The sequence below is a fragment of the Lutzomyia longipalpis genome, chromosome 3 (genome assembly GCF_024334085.1).
Source record: "Lutzomyia longipalpis isolate SR_M1_2022 chromosome 3, ASM2433408v1".
In the NCBI taxonomy this organism is placed as follows: domain Eukaryota; kingdom Metazoa; phylum Arthropoda; class Insecta; order Diptera; family Psychodidae; genus Lutzomyia; species Lutzomyia longipalpis.
In genome coordinates, this window is record NC_074709.1 from 5,088,744 (window position 1) to 5,110,494 (window position 21,751).

The 21,751-nt window shown below is 36.4% G+C and overlaps 3 protein-coding genes across 4 annotated transcripts in view; all 3 read left to right on the forward strand.

Annotated features, from left to right (window-relative positions):
• Positions 1-21,751, forward strand: part of LOC129791558 (trifunctional purine biosynthetic protein adenosine-3) — a 1,078,967-nt gene that overhangs the window by 415,132 nt on the left and 642,084 nt on the right. The gene's annotated exons all lie outside the window — the stretch shown is intronic.
• Positions 1-21,751, forward strand: part of LOC129791559 (potassium/sodium hyperpolarization-activated cyclic nucleotide-gated channel 3) — a 1,048,222-nt gene that overhangs the window by 274,028 nt on the left and 752,443 nt on the right. The gene's annotated exons all lie outside the window — the stretch shown is intronic.
• Positions 1-21,751, forward strand: part of LOC129791553 (kalirin) — a 46,467-nt gene that overhangs the window by 4,455 nt on the left and 20,261 nt on the right. For both annotated transcript variants that reach the window (XM_055829732.1, XM_055829733.1), the window contains exons 4-8: positions 56-2,020; positions 3,630-5,859; positions 5,939-6,060; positions 8,476-8,685; positions 19,128-19,389. In XM_055829732.1, the coding sequence (XP_055685707.1) occupies positions 56-2,020; positions 3,630-5,859; positions 5,939-6,060; positions 8,476-8,685; positions 19,128-19,389 (4,789 nt within the window). The remainder of the gene's footprint in view (positions 1-55; positions 2,021-3,629; positions 5,860-5,938; positions 6,061-8,475; positions 8,686-19,127; positions 19,390-21,751) is intronic.

The window sequence follows — 21,751 nt, forward strand, 5'->3', positions numbered from 1 at the left end:
AGAGAATTTAAAAGAGGATGAGATTTCATTGCCGGGGGGATTTTTTTTGTTGTAGACAATCTCAATTTCATTGGAATCTCTGGGGAAGATTATTGATTCGTCCCAGGTGACGGCAGATCTTGATGGGACATTTCAGTATGATCATAATAATTGGATTGATACGCGTCTGGAGCTGGAGGAATTTCTCTGGCAGGCGAGTGATCTGCTTGATCGCATTGATGATCTGCAGGAAGATGTGTCACGGTGTGAATTTGCCGAAGATGCCAATGGGGCACTAATGGAGCTTGATCATCACAAAGATATGATGAAGAAGAAGATAACAAAGCTCCCCCTGGAGGAACTTGATCTCCAGGGGAAGCGTCTTCTTGCCAAACTCAATGCGGATGTAGGTCAAAGTGGGAGTGGGAGTTCAGCGGATGATTCAGCATCACATGCATCGAATAGTAACAATACTCATGCACTCAATGGATCTCATGGGAATCCCGATCGTATTGCGGCTGTTAATCAAATTCTGCAGCAACTTGAGGGGGTACACAGTGCTCAGCAGTATCTTCTGACAATGTGGCAACAGCGGAAGAATAAGTTGGATCAGTGCTTTCAGCTGAAACTCTTTGAGCAGGATTGTGAGAAGATGTTCGATTGGATTCTCCACAATCGGGATATTTTCCAAATGAGCTACGTGGAGATTGGGCATAACTATGCCGTGGCGAAGAATCTTCAGGATGAACATCAAAAATTTGCCGTTGCATCGATGAATGTTTGCGTGAATATTAATCGAATTCTCGCTGTTGCGGGTAAACTAATTGAGGGCAATCACTATGCAGCTCAGCATATTCGTACAGTGGCGAGTCGCCTTGATCGGACATGGAAGGATTTTGCAGCGGGATTGGATGAGAGAACGGCCGTACTTGCGCTCAGTGTTATCTTTCATCACAAAGCTGAGCAGTACTGTGATAATGTACCATCGTGGGCGTCGGCATGTGAAGCGGGGCAACAGCTACCGCTTGATATACAGAGTCTCGAAAATATCGTTTGTACCCATCAGAATCTCTATGAATCCATGTGCCAGGCCTACACGGAAGTGCATTCAACGAGTAAGAAGCTCCTCTATCAGTTGGATCATCTTGTGCAGGTGTGCAATCAACCACCACCGCCGGGAGTGCCGGAACACAAGAAATCCGACGGATCAACCTATGGCCCCGGGAATCCAGCGGCGGACTACAGCGAGGGGGCTTCACACGTCCTTGCGGTGATTCATCAAATTCTCGGACATCACCGGGCCCTGGAAGCTAAATGGCACGCAGGGAAGGTGCGTTTGCATCAAACACTCGCACTGCGCCTCTTCCAGGAGGACGTGAAGCAAGTTCTTGATTGGCTGGAGAATCACGGTGAGGTATTCCTGCGGAAGAATACGGGAATTGGGAAGAATTTGCAAAAGGCACGTGTCTACCAGAAATCTCATGAGCATTTTGAGAATGTTGCCCAGAACACCTATAGCAATGCGGAGAAACTCCTCTCGGCTGCGGATGAATTGGCACGATCCGGTGAAGTCGTGCCCAATGAGATTTACACCGTAACTCGCGAACTTGAAACCCATGTGGCGTCATTTGCTAGTCGTGTGGAACAACGGAGGAGACGTCTCGAATTGGCCGTGCTATTCTACACTCATGACAAGGAGATCTGCAATTGGGTCGTTCAGCTGCGGAATGACATCCAAGCCAGCGATAGTCTCCTTCCGGAGGAGAATCTCTCCTCAACTGAGCGCCTCCTGCAGCAGTGTCAGGACCAGAAGAGTCACACGCTGACAATTTGTGATCAAACAATTGCCCAGGGGGAGGCACTACTGCAGGAACTTCGTGCCACGGAGGAAATGGATCCCAGTGGTTCCGTTAATGCCATCGAAAGTACCATCGAGAATTTGTCAAAGCAACGAATTGAGCTCGAGGAACTCTGGTCAGCACGAAAGATGCGTCTGGATCTCTTCCTACGGCTCCGACTCTTCGAAAGGGATGCTCTTGAGGTGAGTATTGCTAAAAGAAAGTAAATTGCGTATAAATTAAATGAAAAAAATTACCTTCTCGTTTTCATTGGATTTTATTTATTTTTTCTTTTACCTTCTTAAAAGTTTAATAGCGGTGAAAGTTACTTCCAAAAAAATTGCATACACGGGATGAATTATTTACCAATTTTATTAACTTTTAAATGCCCAAACAGAGTCACGGTGTTTAACAGGGGTGTACTCAGGGAGAATGTTTGGGTGGATGAAAATCATAAAAGTTTAGGAAATTCCTGGTTTTCTTTAAGAAGCTTTAGATGTCAAAAAAATCATTTTAAGAATAAAATTCACATAAAAAAATAAAAAGGATATTTTGAAACGTAAAATGATAGAATAAATTCTAACGTTAGAAAGGAAACGTCAAATATATAAAATGTCATGTGTTTGAATAAGAATGTCAATAGCTGAAAAAGGAATATCAAACGCTAAAAAGAATAGTCAATCGTTTGAAAAAAGAATGCCAAGAATTAGAAAATCAACTTAGAACGTTAAAACAGGAATGTCAAGTGCTAACAAAAACGTCAAACATTATAAAATTGACTTAAAGTGGTACATAATAAATACCAAAACTTAGACAGTAACCATCAAACGTTAGAAAAAAATGTAAATTAAAAATTTTTCTTAAATTTCAATTTCATTTTTTTTAAATTTGAAATGTAAATCGTTTAAAAATAAACGTCAAACATTAAAAATCAATAGTGAAGCGTTAGAAAAAAAACTTCAAACGTTTGATAAGAAATACTAAACGTTAGGACAATTACAAATAAACGTAAAAAAATAAAGGGAATCGTGTAAGAATAAACGTCAAACGTTAGCAAAGAAATGCCAAAATAAATTCAAAAATAAACGTCAAACGCTTAAAAAGCATTTAAAAATAAATGTCAAGTATTTGAAAAGGAATTTCAAGTGTGAAATAAATCATCAAACGTTTGATAAAAATATTAAACGATCAAAAAGATAAACGTCAAAAATCGTAAAAGGAATGTCAAATATTGACAATAACTGTCAAACACTAGAAAAAAAATAAGAAAGCTGTTAAAAAAATTATCGTCAAGCGTTAGAAAAGGTACGTCAATTGTGAAAAAAAATAACAACACGTTAAAGAATATTAAATGATAGAAAAGAAATGTCAAACATTAGTAAAATGAATTTGAAGCGTTTGAACATAACCAGAACATTAGAATTATACAAAATCGTTCTTTTTAATACGCTTTTTGTGTCCTTTAAATTAATTAATTAATAAATATTTGTTTCTGTGAACAATCCCCTTTGAAAAGTTCTCTGACTTCGTCCCTGTTCATTACACTACGAATTATAATTTAAAACACCTCAATCTTTAAGAAAAATTCTTTTATTTTCTCTCAAATCCTCTAATTTATTTTCAAGAATCGTCCTGCAAAAATAAATTAAAAATGAAAAAAAAATCTTTTTATGAGTATTTTCACGACCACAACTGTATGCAATTTACCTGCAAATGAAGAAGTTAAAAAAAAACGTTTAAGCTGCGAATCTTTGGATTTTTTTCTGTAATTTATAAGGATTTTTCTATAAATTTTTATCATTTTTGTATCAGATATCCTCACAACTGGAGATTTGGGCGGAAGAATTGCAACATACGGAGCTCTCAATGGACTACCAGAAGGCTGAACAATTGCTAAGGATGCACAATGAGTTGGTGAATCAAATGCAGAGTACGGTATTTGATATTCTGCAGCAGGGTCAGGAACTTTTTCAGATTTTCGAATCAGCTGGGTTCATTATAATGGCCGATGGGACGAATACGGCTCAGGCGAGGATTCAGTATTTAATTGAATTTCTGCATGATCGTGAATTGGATTTGGAGGACTTGGGGGAGGTGAAGAGGGCAAAGCTGGAGCAAGCTGTGCAGCTGTGTCAGTTTAAGAATGATGCCAATCAGGTGATTTCGTGGATAAGGAATGGCGAAGCAATGCTCGTGGCGAGTTTTACAATCCCGAAGAATCTGCAGGAGGCTGAGCACTTGCGGAAGGAGCATGAACAATTTCAGATGGCCATTGAGAAGACACACACTTCGGCTGTGCAGGTGAAGTACCGTGCGGATGCCCTGATAAATGCCAATCACTACGATCCAAAGGGGATAAGGGATATTTCGGAGGAGGTGACGAAGAAGTGGCAGAAATTGGTCACGTTCGCTGAGGAGCGACATAAACTCGTTACGGCATCGATTAATTTCTTCAAGACGGCCGAACAGGTGTGTACAGTGCTGGATAGTTTGGAGCGAGAGTACCGGAGGGATGAGGATTGGTGCGGAAGTGGTGGGAGTAGCGATAAGGCACAAACAGTGGCGCATCTCATTGCGAAGCATCAAGAGCAGAAGGAGGCCTTCCTGAAGGCATGTACCCTAGCCCGGCGTACGGCAGAGACATTCCTCAAGTACACATCACGATCCCTGCAGTACTATGACTATCAGGGATCGGGAACAAGTGAGGCGCGCGTCAAGCAAATCCTTGATAAATTACTAACGCAGGAGAATCAAGTTTTGGAATTTTGGACGCAGCGTAAGAAGCGTTTGGATCAGTGTCAGCAATTTGTGTTGTTTGAACGATCAGCAAAGCAGGCAATTGAGTGGATTCACAACACCGGAGAGGCGTACTTGTCTTCCCGGACGAATGCAGTTGGGAAGAACCCCGAGGAGACGGATGCCCTGCTGAAGGAGCACAATGACTTCAAGGGAACGGCCAAGGAGACGCGTGAACGTGTTAAGTTGCTCATTCAGCTGGCTGATAGTCTCGTGGAGAAGGGGCATGCCCATGCGGCATCAATTAAGCAATGGGTGGCAGCTGTGGATAATCGCTACAAGGATTTCAGTGGACGCATGGATGCCTATCGGGCACACCTGGAGAAATCTCTGGGGATCCCAGCGCAAATTCAGGAAGATCAAAATTCTCTCAGTTCATCGAATTCTTCCGGGATGCCAGGAGATCGGCATTCGGATCCATCACTCGAAACAAAACTCAATGCTGCTTCGGCACAGCCTGGTGCGAAGGAACTCAATGAGGATAAACGCAAATCAGCACGAAGGAAGGAATTCATAATGGCAGAACTAATGCAAACTGAGAGGACTTATGTGAAGGATTTGGAGATTTGCATAAAGTACTTTATGCGTGAAATGGAATCCGGAAGCAATGTCCCGCAGGGTTTGGTGGGGAAGAAGGATGTCCTCTTTGGGAATATGGAGGAAATTTGGAAGTTTCACGAACAGATTTTCCTGAAAGAATTGGAAAAGTACGAAACAATGCCCGAAGATGTGGGTCATTGCTTTGTAACGTGGGCACTGAAATTCGACATGTACGTGCATTATTGCAAAAATAAACCTCTCTCGAATAATCTAATGGTTCAGCATGGTGGGACGTACTTTGAGGATATTCAGAAGAAGCACAAAATTGAGCATCCCCTCGCGGCGTTTCTCATAAAGCCCGTGCAGAGGATCACAAAGTACCAGCTGCTGCTGAAGGATCTTCAATCGTGCTGCGAAGAGGGACAGGGGGAGATTCGCGATGGGCTCGAAGTGATGCTGAATGTGCCCAAGAAGGCCAATGATGCAATGCACTTGTCCCTCCTGGAGCAGTGTGATGTGAAGATTGATAGTTTGGGGGAGGTTGTGCTGCAGGATTCCTTCCTTGCGTGGGACAATAAGCAAATAATTCGCAAAGGAAGGGAACGGCATGTTTTTCTCTTTGAATTGTACGTCCTCCTGGCTAAGGAGACAAAGGATTCCAATGGGGTCGTCAAGTATCAGTACAAGATGAAACTTATGACTTCCGGTGAGTTTTCTTCTTCAAAATCTTCACTAAATTCATTTTATTTAATTAATTTTTATCTTTTTCTCTTTTAAATTTCCAGAACTCGGTGTAACGGAACACATTGAGGGGGATGAGACAAAGTTTGCCGTATGGACAGGAAGAGCCCCCATGGTGGCGGATTTTCGTGTTGTCCTAAAAGCTCACAATTTGGAAACGAAGCAGGTAAATGCAAAAGAATAAAAATCTCACGTATAGAAAGCTGTTGTTGTTTACAATGAGAAAAAAATGTTATTTCTTTTGGTTTTTCTTGGATGCATCTCCAAACATGAAATTTTCATGCCATTCACTCGTAATTCCTCAGCACACTGCCCATAAATTAATGATTTTTTTTCTTCTTATAACAGCTAAATGGCTCTTTAGCTTTTTTTTTATTGGAGCGAAAGAGGAAAAAAAAGTGTGTAAGAGAAGATAATTAATATAAAATGCCTAAAGACCCGGTAAAAGATTTCGATGTTGTGTAATTTCTCTCACAACAAGGCATTTAAGAATAATTTTCATGCTGAAAATAGCAGCAATAAATTTTATATAAAAAAAAGAAAGAGAAGATACAGTTGAGTGCAGAAAAATACAAAGCAATGTGGAATTGAGGCAGTGATGTTGCTAATTTTTTTTATGAGCTTTTCTTGTTATTAAATAAACTTTAAACAAATATTTGATTTGATTCTGATTGAATTCTTTGGAATAAAAAACTCGAAATATTAGGGGAATTCAGTAACAACGTAGTAAAATTGTAAAGAGGAATGTAAACTTTAAAAAAATCATGTTTCACATTTTCTTTTTTATGATAAAAGAGCGTAAAGAGTCTACCTAGAAAACTCTTGTAATGTAAATAAAACATGAGCAGAAAAAGGTCTTATTGAGTTTTTAATAGGTGTTTTTTGTGAACACTTAGACGACCACAAATTCCAACCTCAAACTTTGCCCTCAATTTTCTGTCAAAAAGAAAACGTTTTTCTAAATTTTCTTTCGGTGAATGTGAAATAATTGAACTATCCTACATAGAGATGTTGAAATAATCACAATAAAAGTGAAAATGGCAGCCAGTACCAGTTTTGTCCTCCAGTGTTAAAAGAGTAATTTAAGGTTATGTTCTTTGCATGAGAGTAAATCCAATATGAACTTTACTCAACGACGTTCTGCTAAGCAACGAATAAAATAAAGAAAATTGTATTCAAACGTTAGAAAAGACGTTAGGAGAAAAATCGTTGTAAAGTTAAAGAGAAATATTTTAAAAATATTCCTCATTTACGCGATTATTTACTGCAACGTAAAGAATATAAAATAAGATAACCTTAACTTTTAATTTTCTGCTTAACGAGACTTTTTTTTTAATTCTCGTGACTTTCGGTTTTCGTCCAAAGGGAAACGCATTAATAAACCAAAGCTTTCGACCCCGGAGTGGGTCTTCCTCAGTTGCTGTAAGGACATTTATTCATCGTCAAAACATAGGTTTTTTTTTAAACTTTTACAACCTTAATCTTCAAAATACAAAACATTAAGTTTTGAAACGAGATCTTTCCTTTCTTGTGGATTGTCCTCTCCTTCAACTTTTTCCATCACTTATTATGGGGGTTTTCCTACTCTTTTCTCGTGAAAGAAAATGGCATTTTACTACCAAAGCTTTCTTCTCTACTCCGGAGCTTTATTGAGAGCTCTAGAAGAAAGTTTGTGTGAAAATAATCCAGGAAATTTATAAACATTTTTACATAAAAACCAGCTGCTAAAATCAACTAAAACAAGCTTAGGGGAGGGCGGGGCTAATAAAGTCACTTAAGGGTTTGGAAAAAGCTTAAAATATCATATTTCGTAGCTAGATAGAACAAAATGATCTGAGAAAGAGTTGTAGGGCAAGAAATATCCTAAAGAATTGAGCTATACATTTTGCTTTATCTGTTTGGGAAATATGAATTTTTGAGCTTTTTCTAAACCCTTAAGTGACTTTTTTAACCCCGCTCTCCCCTAAATAAATAAACAAAATACCGGAGAGAAAAATACTCCAATTTACTAACGTGTAATTTTATTATTACTTTAAGTGAGGTCCCCTATAAAATGGAATTCTTAAAGAAGATATTAATGCGCTCTTTAAAATTCTTAAAATATTTTTTTAAGGGAGAATTTTCTAGTCAACGTCCACTAATTAGTTTTTTTTAATTGTTGTTGAATATTGGGCCTTATTCAGCTACCAAGAAACCCTTGAAATTCTTTTGAAATCTTGAAATTTCAGTACAAAATTCAAAGATTTTAAGGGTTTCTTGGTCGCTGAATTAGGCCCATTATTTACCAATTTTGAAAGAAAAAAAAATTTTTTTTAAATAAATTTTTTTATAAAATTACGATCCCTTTTTCATTAATAAATAATAAATTTTCCCATATAAAATTAGTAGGTACGTCATTGATTCGAACTCATAATTTTCTGCTTAAAAAGCTCAAGTGCAAACCAATTGATCTAATAAGCAAAATGAAGCAGTTAAACTACCATTTAAAATAAATCTAATTGTTTAATTTTTCTTTTAATCCAAATATGATTTTTCCTTTCCAAATAAAAAAAAATCAAATTAAATTCTTTGTTTTTTCCAGACATGGGTAAAGAAATTGAGAGAAGTAATCCAGGAGACATACTTCTCAGCTGCATCACTCACATTCCCCAAATCCCCGGCAAAGACAACGGCAAAAGCAACGTCTTCGCAACGATCATCGCGGGATTTGGATGAAGCACTCGCGGAGAATGACAACGACGGCAGCTCTCTGGCTAGTTTTGGTTCCGGAAATACCACCGATAGTGACAAGGTAGGTCCTCCACCTTTTTGTATGCCCCATTGTTCGCCCCCCCCCCAAACCCCCACAGGCATTACGCATGACTTGCGAATTTTGTGATTTATGTGGCGTGTTTCATGCGCATTTCACAAGGAGACCCCATTGCAGTGTTGAGAAGTTTCTTTTTATTTTCTTTCCTTAAATTTGGGAAAATCTTGAGAGAGAGAGAGAGAGATAATGAGCAATTTTCCTAAGATGCTCAACTTTTTTGTCGATGACTTGGGGGTGGGGATGTTGATTTTTCAGGGGCAATTAGATATAAGTGGCTCGAGGGAGTAAATTTTTTTTTTATTTTGTTAGGCCGTAAGTTTGGAGAGTTTGAGGCAATTATATACGTAAGAGAGGGCGAGATGTTTAATCAGTCATTTGATACTGTGTCGCGTTGGTACTTTTCGGGTCGATTAGTGGGTGACTCCCTGACAGAGTATACAACATGCTCATTTTTTTCTTCCTCTCTCATGGTACACTCCACCACAATCCATCCCAGAATCTCGTGGGTGGTGTTCCTTCTGTGCGGTGTATCTGTGTGTCTGCGTGGGAAATTCATTGAGCGCAAGCGTCAGCCATCCAAACCGCCTTGCTGGGAAAGAGAAGGAGAGAGATTATTTGGGGAGGGAAATTGTGTGTATTCTCTCTAGTCGAAAACCCCAAAATAACTACCCCTTCGCACCCCCAAAAGGAACAACACACCAACATCCATCCATTTGTCCTCTTCGCGTGCTCCGTGTGAAGCTGGCTGGCTGCTGTGCAAAGTAAACCCACCTACCTCACTTTTCTTCTCATCCACACTGTCTGACCTTTCTATGAGCTCTGCACGTTGGGGTGGCTCCCCTGCAATTTATCACCCCCGCATCGATATGAATTTTTTAGGCAAAAAATTACCTAAAGATAGATCGCGAATAGGTGTGTGCTACACGTATAATATGGTGCAGAATTATTAATATTTTAACCTCCGTAATATGAGGTAGCAGCGCTATATTGCCCTGCTAGGGGCACCGCAATGGGTCGATGTTTATTTCGATTATATTCCTTATCAGGAGGGAGTTGCACACAAGGCGTGAAATAAAAAAAAAGCGTGGGTGGTGGTTGTAACTGATAAAAAAAAAGAATAAAGCTGTGAGAATGAGAGAGAACTCTCGCGAGGTTTTTCTCCAACACACAGTTTTTCCTCGTGCCCTTACTACTGCATGCACTATTCAATATATTAGCAAGTTGGCGGCAACAAAAAAAATTCTCTCTGGCGCTTTTTTTTGTTGTTCCAACATTCCTCCTTACAAGTGTGACTCTTCAGTATTCCTCCAGCTGCTGCCGTTTGAATGTCACGCGCTTTTTTCGTGTCTCCAGGCAGTGTGTGTGTGTGTGGGTTGCAAAAAAAAACAAGAGTCTCAAAAATCCGTGTGTGGGAAAGAGAAAATGGGTGGGAATCACCCTTGATTTAGGGAAAAAGAGAAGAACACTCGAAGAAAAAATCTAGAATTCATAATTTGGCTTGAAAAGTTAGGGAAAAAAAAGAATAATTTAAATGGTAGTTGAATTGGTTTACTTTGCTAATTAGGTCAATTGGTTTGCACACGAGCTTTTTAACCGGAAAGTTATGAGTTCGAATCTCGGTGGGGTACTATTTTTTTTTCAATTGCTGTTTGTGCATAAAGTAATATTGAAGGGATAGACTCTGATAATTTTTTTTTTCTTTTTTTTAACAGCTGAAAAGTTGTTGTCAGATTTTGACAGATGGGTGTAAAAAATGGGAAAAATCTTATAGAATTTTAATATTTTATATCTTTCTTTAATCGGATTTTTGAAGGAAAATTGCTTTTCCACGCCTCTTCAGAGATCTTTGTGATTATTTTCCTAACCAACAAATTTTATGTTTTTTTTAGAATGACAATAGAACGATTTAAAAAATGAATTAAATTAAAAGAAAATCGTTCTATTGTTATTTAAAAAAAAAAACACAGAATTTGTTGTTCAGGAAAATTGTCAGAAAGATCCCTGAAGAGATCTGGAAAATAAATTTTCCTTCAAAAATCCGATTGAAGAAAGAAATAAAATTTTAAAATTTCATAAGATTTTTTCCCAGAATACCAAAAATCCTTTACCTGACGAATTGTAAGAAAAGAAAAAGATTTATATCAGAATCTACTCGAAATATTTTTTAATAGCATAATTTTCAAGTTAGCATTCGCAAATCTCTTTAAATGACTAATTTGTGCTTTGATAGAGAAGAGCATAAGATTGTTGTTTTGCATAAAACATTCCTCTTCTTGAATTAATCAAAATGATTCATTTGTCGTGATAACCATACAAATGCTGGCAACTTTGTAATCATTATCAAATTAATAATTTCCTTATAATTATTAATTTTTAAAAAATTTTTTTTTTTGCAATTTTGGAGAGAAAAAAAAATTCATCTCACAGAGAGATTCGAACTCATGACTTTTCAGTTGAAGAATTAGTGACAAACCAATTGAACTAATAATTTCAATAGATTTATGAAAGTTTTTTTTATCAAGATGAACATGAAAGGATTTCCGTGAGTGTTTTTTCCAAATGAAAATGGGGAAATATTTGCCATAAAAAAAGGGAAACTCATGATGAGATTTATAGGCTTTTCTCACTCTTTTTTCTTGTGCAAATTATTGTGAATTCTCTTTCACCCCCCAATTATATATAGCACAAAGTTTTCTCACAAACATCCCTGGTTTTCTCTTTCATTCTTCCGGTGTGTGTGTGTGAAAAGCTCTTTTCCTCCTGTGTGGCCTCATAGTGGCAAAGTTCATGGTACGATATTGTATTTCACAGTGACATTGAGGGGGAGGATATACGGTATAAGAGTCTGATGAGGGTGTGTGTGTGTGTGTCCCCCTGACTGTCGTGGAGGGGAAGGTGGGCAGGGGGGGGGGGTTTGGAGAAAATGAGTGAATGAAACAAAGTGAGGAATTTTCAACATGATCCTGGGTGAGTTGGGTGTGATATCTTTCTCTCACCCATCATCAACGGGAGGATGATGCGCCCTGGAAAATTCACTGTGTTGGACAGAGAGTCAGTGCTACCCTTGACGAGTTTTCGCGACCACAGATATTTCGGAAAAACGGTACACACATTGTGGAGACAAGAAGTGGAAAATGCTGTCTGTGCCCGGAAAGTGCGGGGAAAATCGATTTTTATCTATTCTCTAAATGGCTGTTTTTGCCAAATCATGTGAATCTGCGTGATTTTTTTCGTGTGTGGTGTCCTCTGCTGTAGTTGCCACACTTTTTTCACACCCTCAAAAAAAGAAAAATTGGAGAAAAAAAAGTCAGGCGAACAAAAAAAAAACCCCGTCATCCACCCCCTCAGGAGGATGTGCTGCAGTATTAAATTTTCATCTGCAAATGTGGCCGACAATTTTCCACGCAATCCAGTGAGAGGAATAAAAAAGGAGTGTGCGAGACAAGCAAAAATAAAGTGGCTTTGTGATATTAAATAGAAAATCCCGTTTGAATCTTTTCACACACAAAAAAAAATTGTGGGCGATTGAAGAAGGAAAAAAAAGGGATTATATTAGAGCTATTTTTGTACACACATTTTCTTCTTTAGAGGACTTTTCTTACATTTCTATATATTTTTCATCTAAAATAGAACACATCCCTGAAGAATTGTTCTACCAATATTAGCTCAGTGGTTGTCAATTTAAGTGGATGGTTAGTTTATTTGGGGAATGAGAGTTCGTTTTTTTTTTCAAGTGATAAACCCACAGAGTGATGTTGGATATTTTTGTACATTAAATTGTGAGAAAGACATTGATGATTTAGTGGTAAATGAAAGCTCAGGAAAAACTAATAATTTCAGCGGCACTTTTCCACCAAAATCTGTGAAAAATAAAAGCAATCACGCAAATTGTCTGCTCAAAATTCAACATACGTTAAAGCTCAAGAAAACACCCATAATAGCTTATTTCGGCAAACTCAGACCAGAGACGTCTGTACTGCATACAAAGACATGAAATTAATACATGGGAGACTAGATAAGACAGACTCATAGAGAGAGGAGTGTGAGTGTTGTGTGTGTATAAAACGTTATTACGGCCAGAAAGAATTTTACAGGGAAAAGACCTTTTTTAAACATAGATTAAGTTTTTCATTAAAAAGATAATATTTTCTTGAGAAAATTGTCATAATTTCCACGAAATTTTCGGAAAATATTATAATTTTCCGCGATAGAAGTTATCGTAATGAAGAATATTGATAAAAAAGTTTGTATGATGTGAAGAATTAATTTTTCTACTCTTTTTTAAATTTAAAAAATTAGTTTTCATTAATGTAGAAAAACGGGGGTTATGTTTACAACAGGAAATGTTCATAAAAAGTTGTTTTTTTTACCAAGCAGGAACATTCTTTTATTCTCTAAAAATACATTAATTCGGTATTATGGTACATTTCTCTCATATTTGCTGTGATTCTTTTTAAGCTATTAAAAGATTGAGTATTGGTCCTATATTGCAGACATTAATTTTTTGAGGTTATGTTCAACATAAAAGGAATTTAAAAGATTCCAAATTGAATTCTAGAACTTTTTTTTTTTTAATAAAAGTAGCTTCATTTTTACGAGGGAATAATCTTCTACACCTGTAATTTAAAGTAGAAGAAACCCTGAATTGAAAAAGAAGTAATTGTCCTGTTGAATTTTCAAGATGGCTGCCATTTTTCATTTCCAATATGATTTTTGTTATATTTGTTACTGCTTGGTAGGTTTTTCTGGACTAAATTCAATACAAGTTTCATTAGGGTGCATTCATTAACTGATCTTCTGTCTCAAAATGGCGGAAGAACCCGGCGGCCATTTTGAAAAACTTTAAATTGCACAAAAAACTCCTAAAATAGGTTTTCTGCTGTACTTTCTCCTCGAAAACTTTTTTCTGTGATGAAAACATTTAAAAATAAATAACTTTTAATTATAATTTTCTCAACTCAAGAAAAATCAAATGAATGAGAAAAATTTACGAAGAATTTAACCATTTAAATCACCAAACTATTTCTAACAGTGTTATTGGTGAATGAGGGAAAATACTTTGATATCTCAATAGAAATTTTTGCTCAATAATGAGATCAATTCTCTCGATAGAATTTTACCCTCCCTGGGCACCATGGAAAATTTTATTGGGAGGAAGAATATGAAAATGAAAAAGGACTAATTTTCTTCCTATCCAATTTCCCAAATGAAAATTCTTCCTCAATGGATTTTTTTTTGAAATGGATGTGTGTTTGTATTGTATATACATTGAAATTGCAATTAAATTGATTTTAAGCACATACAGTGAATTGTAGAAATTTTCAAGAGACATCGTCGGCGGGGTTATTTGTACGAGTAGAGTGAATGATAAGAAACAGAACGTCCGGAAAATTTTTGCCAAGCTCTCACAGTATTTGGCATGAGTGAATGGGAAGAGTGTGAAAGAGTTGTAGGTATGTAGGTATATATAGAGCTGAGTGTAGGTAATGTAATAAAATTGGATTGGTCAGTGTTTGGCAGGTGAATTGACGACAGTTCGATGAAAGACGTTGGTGGAAAAGTGCCACAAGAAATTGATTAGTTGTATAAGTCGTGTGAAAAGTGCAAAAAGTTGCTCCTTTTCACACGAGAAAAAAAAATTAACCCCACCTTTTCTAATCGGGTGTGTAGGTGGAGGAAAGGGTAACAGCATAAAACGCGGTGTGGAGCTTTGTGAAGGTGGAAAAAAAAAATTGAAAAGACAGTCAAAGAAAGGAATTAAAAAAGAGAAGGAAAGAAAAAAAAGAAAATCCCAAAAGAGGGGTGTTTTTAAGCGTATTTGTTGTGTCGCGTGAAGTGATAGAAAGACAAAACATCTTCATGGTCGTTGGAGGAAAAAATAAAAGATCTTTTTTGGTGTTGAACAAAAGCATAAAATCCGTGTGAGAGAAGATATATAGAGACGAAGAATTGAGGTACAACAACAACAAAAAAGACGCGGGAGTGCTTTTTTTTTACTTATTCGTTTCTCTCACATACACCTGTGTTATTGTTAATTGAAAGTGAAGTTGACGGAGGCAGAAAACGGCAAAATTATGACTGAATCCAATCAAGGACCGTCCTCGTTTTTCTCCACAAAATCCCAAAAGGGACGGAGGAAAATTTCATTGCCATGGTTCAGGCAGAATAGCGTCACACCACCGCATCCGGGCCTCTCTAGGCAGCATACCATCGATTCTCCAGCATCATTTCGCTTCCCATCTGGCAAATTTAAGGTTGACCTTTTTCTTCTTTCTTTCTCTCACTCTTTTTCCCCACATTGTATCCTCTTTATCCTCTTTGGGTGTACCATCAACTCTTCTTTCTTTTTGTTTGTTATTCATTGCATTAGATTCGCCAATTGCTTTGCATCATCACTTTTTATCTTTTTAATTCTCTTCTTCGGCGTTTTTTTTTCTCTTCCACCTCATCTGACTTCACCTGGACAGTTGCCTTTTTTGGCAGTTTTTTTTATACCTACCATCGTTGCATAATAAAAACGTGATTTTTATTTAATATTCACCCATATTGTGTATATACCGTTCATGATGATGAAAATTTCTGCACGTTAAGATTACCCGAGGACGTTGTAAAGAAGAATTTCACGAGGGTGGGGCAACGTACAAAATATGGGAGGAAAGTCGATAGGAGATTCCCACATATGCGAGAAAATTTATCGGAATTTCCTTCCTCGGTGGTTTATGCTATAATTATTTATGTGCAAATACTTCCAAATAGTCGTTTGCTGTACATTAGATGGGGGAACTCGCAGTGCGAGGGGAGAAGAAAATTTAATTTTTAATAATTTTAATTGCCCCCGTTAAATGTTTTAGTTTTCAATTAATATACAAATTGTTTTCAAGTGAGGAAAATTTATTTAGCGAATCTCTGTAGTTTATTAAGCTTTGCAATTTTTCTTGCTTAATAGATCTCTGCGGGTTATTTTTTAATAAATTATCTTGAATTATTTTAAAGAGATAATTTATTTTTTAGCGAACCAAAAGAAAAGAATAAAAAAATCGCCAAACAGACTTGTTATTTTCCACAAATGGGAAAAATTGATAAATCTTTGCTTAAAAATGCAAGCAATGACGTCACAATTGTATTTTTGTCTCATTCAGTGTTGGAAACATTCATGGTGATGTTTCATCGATGATTTACATGTGTTTCTTCCGGACTAAGCTATACAATAGTGACGTCATTGTGTACGTTTTTCTGAAAAATCTACCAACTTTTCCAAGCAGATCTCAGTGGGGGAACAAATGAGAAGCTTTTTTTTGGCAATATTCCATAATCTGTTTTGATGTTCTTCGTGTCCCAATTACTCATAAAGGAAACGAATAAATTCCTTTCTATTATTATGACGTTTTGAAGGCTCCTTCCCCCTTCATCAGGTACCTACAATTTGAAATGATCTTAGAAAATTTTCTGCACAAGAAAAAACTACATAATAAAGTACATTTCTGCGGTGAAAATTACCACTTTAAGTGCAAAATATAAAAGAGAAATAATCCCCTTGATTTTATTGTGTATTATTCTTTTATATCCAAAACTCAACATAATATACGTCTTAAAGATAAATACCATTACCTTTATTCACACGCATACACACACGGGGCATTTTGCTTTTATGTACAAAAATATCCATTTAAATGTGGATGGTAAATAAAATTCGCCATATCTGTTGGCATTGAGAACAATTTGGACAAAAAACGTGTGCTATTTGCTTACACATGGGATGTTATAGGTAAATAAATAAATAAAATGGGGAAAGATTAATTTCTGTGTTAATGCACAAAGAGAGGAAAATCATGTAAATATGTACCGAGAGAGTGGGAAATATTTTTTTCTTGCTCTTTAGCTAGAGAGAAAAGCAGAGAAAAAAAAAACTATAAATAAATTTTTTGGGGGTGGTGGGAAAATTCTTCCGCGTTTTGCCTCCCCTATCTAACTTACATTATACTATCACCCCCCCCCCCCCTAAAAGTACCATCAACCCCTTGCAATTCAAAAAAAATGAGCTCCACAAATGACTCACGTAATTTAAAGTTGGAAATAATGTGGAATTTTCCCCAGGGGTTGGAATTTTTCTTCATTTCTTCGCACATGGAATGTGTGGTGGTTGGTACCATATTGAAGGATGAGATGGCATTAAAATTTTCCAACATTCTCTGGGAAAATTTTCATTTGCTCTCCACCAGCAATGGCAATATATTGTGTGATGATGATCCTCGAGGCATAGAAGCAACAAAAAAAAAAGCTTTTGAGAGTGTGGAAAATCCTCTCATTTTCTCTCCCTCTCTGTTTTTTTTTCTATTATCCCACCATTATGTTGTCCATAAATCTGCATGGAAAAGAAAACTAAACCATCTTACGCACAGATTTTTCTTTTTCAAAAATAATATTTAGAGCGATTTATCGAAAATGAAAATTATGATGATGAAAAAAATGAGGTTTATTTCGTTGTGGATATAATTCAAGATTCTTTCATAAATGACCAGCATTTGCGGGGCGGGGGGAGGGGATGAGAAGGAGGTATGATGAGTCTTTTGAGATGGTGTTTTTCCTGTCTGTGGCTGTAATATAAATTGAATGAAGACTATTTGGGAGATTTTTGTTTATTACACTTTTCCTTCGACTTTTCCTCTTCGCACTCATCCAATTTTTCAAACATCCACCTCTTTATTGGTGGGGGGTATAAGCAGCGCAATTATATTTCAATTAAAATCATATTTTACGACTCAAAGGAGTTCGACGTATTGCGGGAGGCAAAAAAGGGGGGATTTTGATTAAAATTTCCATTTGTTTGCAATTACCCTCATTTTGTGAATTTTCCTTTTTCCACACTCACACTTAGGCATAAAAAAAAGACCCCAAAAAATATCTTCCTCTTTTACTATAGATTAGCCATAATATGAGAGTGTTGTAAAGTAAGATGAATGAAAATATATATTTTAGTATTAGAATAAATGGGGACCTTGACTGAGCGCCCTAAAATATTTATAAGAAAATATAAAGAGGAAGCAAAGAAGAGAGAGTGGAAATCTTTTTGCTTAAGAAGAAAAAATGCGTGTGGAAGATAAAAAAGATCCCAAGAGATATTTCGTACAAAGTGTGTGCGGTATATTTTGGCGACCTAAATTTGTAACTGCCATAAATCTCGTGATAATGAATTGGGTACCAATTCTTAAGCATCATCAGTGGGAGAGAGAGAGGATAGAGCAAAGAAATAACATCTTCATGATATGCGTGTGAAAGTGGGGAGAATTTATCAACGGAAATATAAGAAAAAAATTCCAAAAATTTGAGTCAATCTTGACGTGTTATTTAAATGGAAAATAAATAAACAATGTGCTCGTTTTAATTAATAAAATTGGATCAGAAGTAAATTCTAAATAGATTTTTTTTCTGATAAGAAATACTTTTTATTGATGGAATAGATGAATTTGATAACAGAATAAAAGAATTTGTTCCAAGAAATCATCAAATTCTTTATTCTGTGAGCAATTGCTTTTATTCTGTAAGTAAATTCTTTTATTCTGTAAGCAAAATTTAAATTTTCAACAAATTCTTTAATTTCACAAAGAAAATCTCCTTTATTTTTAAGGCAATTTGCTTACAGAATTCGAGTGTGTCAGCAATTTGCTGTAACAATTTTTTTTTAATTCTGTCAGCAAATCCATCTATTCTTGAATGAATTTTTTTTAAAGACTTAGATAAATGTCACAGAATAAAATAATTTGCTTACAAAATAAAAGAATTGACTGACAGAATAAGAAGGTCTTGCTTACAGAATACAAGAATATTCTCACAAAATGAAAAATATTGCTTATAGAATAAATAATTTTTCTTTGCACAATAAACGGTTTTTCATATAGAAGTACGAAATTCTGCATAGAATAAGAGAATTCGCTTACAGAATAAAAGAATATCCTCACAGAATAAAGAAGTCCTTACAGAATAATTCTCCATTCAAAATGAATGAATTTGCTCACAGAATAAAGAAGTTCTTATAGAATAAATGAATTTGCTCTCAGAAATTACAAGAAATTCCTCGCAAAGAGAATTTCCACAGAGAATAAAAGGACTTCCTTACAGAATAAATAAATTTGCTTACAGAATAAATAATTTTCCTCACAGAATAAGCATATTTGTTCAAAGAATAAATTAATTTGTATTTAGAATACTACCCCACGATTATACAGCTACAATTTTCTGGCTAAAATTTCAACTATTTGTCCGTACACATTAAATTAATCAGTAGACTAGAAAGTAAAAAAAAAAGATTGTAGAATAATTTTCCAAAAGACTAAACAGAGCCACAACTACAGTGTTTTTATAAACATTCCCCCAAAATAACAACCAACGTATGATTTGTGTTAAAGATTGCAATTTCTTGCTTTCAGGTGGGAACAGTGGAGATGACATGGGTGATATCGGACTACACAGCAACGGCAGGGAGTGGTGAGTTGTCCGTGACGAAGGGGCAGCAAGTTGAGGTACTCGAATTGAGTACAACACAACCCGATTTCTGCTTAGTACGTCTCAATGGGTCTGGAAAGAATCCTCAGGAGGGTCTTGTACCACTTTCCATTCTCAAACCACCACCAACACTCAGTAAGACGAGTCCTAGACGAAATGTCGATGGTGATCAGCAATCTCAATCAGGTTAGTCTTAGCCCGAAATGATCTTTATTTTTCTTTTTTTTTGTTTGTTGTAATCAATTTTTGGCGCAATTTTTCGTGCCTCTCAAAATTCTCGCGTGCAAAAATACAGCAGTGGGTGTCTCTCGAAAGAAGAGGGAATTTTTTTTGGCTCACGAGAGGAATGAGAATGTATGGCGGGAAGAAGGTCACAATTAGCACAGCGGCACGCGAAAATACAAAAACATACACTTGATTGTGCGCGCTCTGCGAGGATGGGAAAGAAGGTTTCCCAGTGTGAGGGTTTTTTTGTGCGGGATTATGCGCAAGGAATGAATGATTAAGCATACAGCAAGATTGCATATTGAGTACTGTTCTTGCTAAAAAAAAAAAAACTTGAGAGAGAGAAGATTTGCATTGAAATTATGTTAAAATTCACATTAAAAAATTAATTTCAAATGAAATTTAAACAAAGAAGAAGAAGAATAACAGCTCTGATTGGTTGATAAGTTCTAAGAAAAGCATTTTCATTGGCTACCGCTCGTTTATGGGTTGAAGCTTCAATGCAAGCTTCATTTGAACAAAGTCTTCAGGATATTTTTTGCAAAAAATAATTCCAAAAGGAGATTATTTAGTAAAAGAAAAATAAATAATTCAGGATCTCTGTGAAAAATTGAAATGATTAAAAAGGGTGTGTGCCCCCATTTTCCACACTTGAAACATTTGGTAACCTTATCGGATCGGAGGAAATAACGTTAACATACACACACGGGGTTTATTTGAGAAATTTACTCTATGGGGTAATTGCAAAATCATCGTTGTATCCACATTGCATTAAATGTAAGTGAGTGTATGTACTATGTTTTTTCCCCCATGGTGTTTGGGAGAAAATCCCCATCTCTTAAGCATAAATAAACATCTTTTTGCTATATAGACATTGGTCAGGGCGCGGAGATCACATGAGAGCGAGAGAAAATTCACATAGTGCGATTTCGGGTGGATTTACTCTCCTATGAGAATGCCGTGGAGTCAATCAGAAGCACTTTGTCGAGACGGTCGCACTTTTGCCACAAACGAGTGCTCATGGTGGATTAGGGAGTTTTTTTTCTGTGTGTTTTATAATAAAATCGCGGCGCAAGTGTTTTACATATATTGAATGCGGGAGCAAGAAAAGTTGCTCATTCGTTGATATGGGAGAAAATTGCGTCTCTTCACCTCCTTGGCACTGATTTTCTCTATTATGTGTCTGTGTATTTCACCTTCTTTCTTAAGATGTGATTCTTGTTTTTTTTTTTCTTCTCTTTTCCTTTCATGAAATCTCTGTGCCATTGGCACAAGATTTCGGGCAATTGTGATGATCTGGTGTGTCAATTTCAGTTTTTTTTTCTCACTCTTTGAGAAGTTTTTTGGGCTCGATGAGGAGAGTTTTGTGAAATTGTGAAAACAAACGGGAAAATTCATTGAAAAAATAAATCAACAAACATTGAGTGATCATTTTTTTTGTAGAATTAAATAGGATAATACAAAAATTTATTTTCATACACCGTGTTGATGGTGCATGAGGAAGAAAACTCAACAATACTGTGCAAATTTGATTTTCTCTCTAATAGTTTGTTTGTGCTATCAATTGATTTTATATTATATACACATAAATTTTCCGCCTTAGCCAAATATCATTTTCCATGGCAGCATCCTCGCTCAATTTCCCATGCAAAGTAGCTATTCGGGAAGCTAGGTGGGTCGTGGGGCAATAAGTGGGGGGGTTGGGGAGATTGTGTCTTTAGCAATAAAACTGAAAATGTGAGTAATACGAAGCCCTATCTCATAGCCGTGGGTGGGTTGTGTACTAGCACACACACACCCTCAGGGGCAGTGGGGGGGGGAGGAGGATAAAAGAGCGATGGAAATTCAGTGATTTATCTTGAGTGAGAGTTACTCGAGTGTGATTCAATTATTAAAATAATGAAGAAAGTGCCAATTACAAATCAACTCCAGCATGCGATCGATGTGAAAAGAGATGATATATCTAACGTGCTGTGTGTTGGAGTTTGAAATTTGCATCTCAATTTTATCATTCAAGTGTGAAAAATGAGATTATGTAATAATTGAGAGTCTCGGAGCATGATATTTTTAGTGTAGGTACACTTATACACCACACGTACATTATTTATATTATAAATTCTCTGTGATAAGGACCATTATTAAGTGTGCGGGAAGATGAATACGCTTCATTGTGTATCTTTTATGAAATTCCTAAGATTTTCTATTTTCCCCTCACATGAGCATAGTTGAGTGATTTTTTTTTTATTTCTATGAACATAGGTAATTTCTCAAAATTGGTTGATGCAGAAAAAAATTGAATGATTTCGTGCGAAAATCAGAGAGA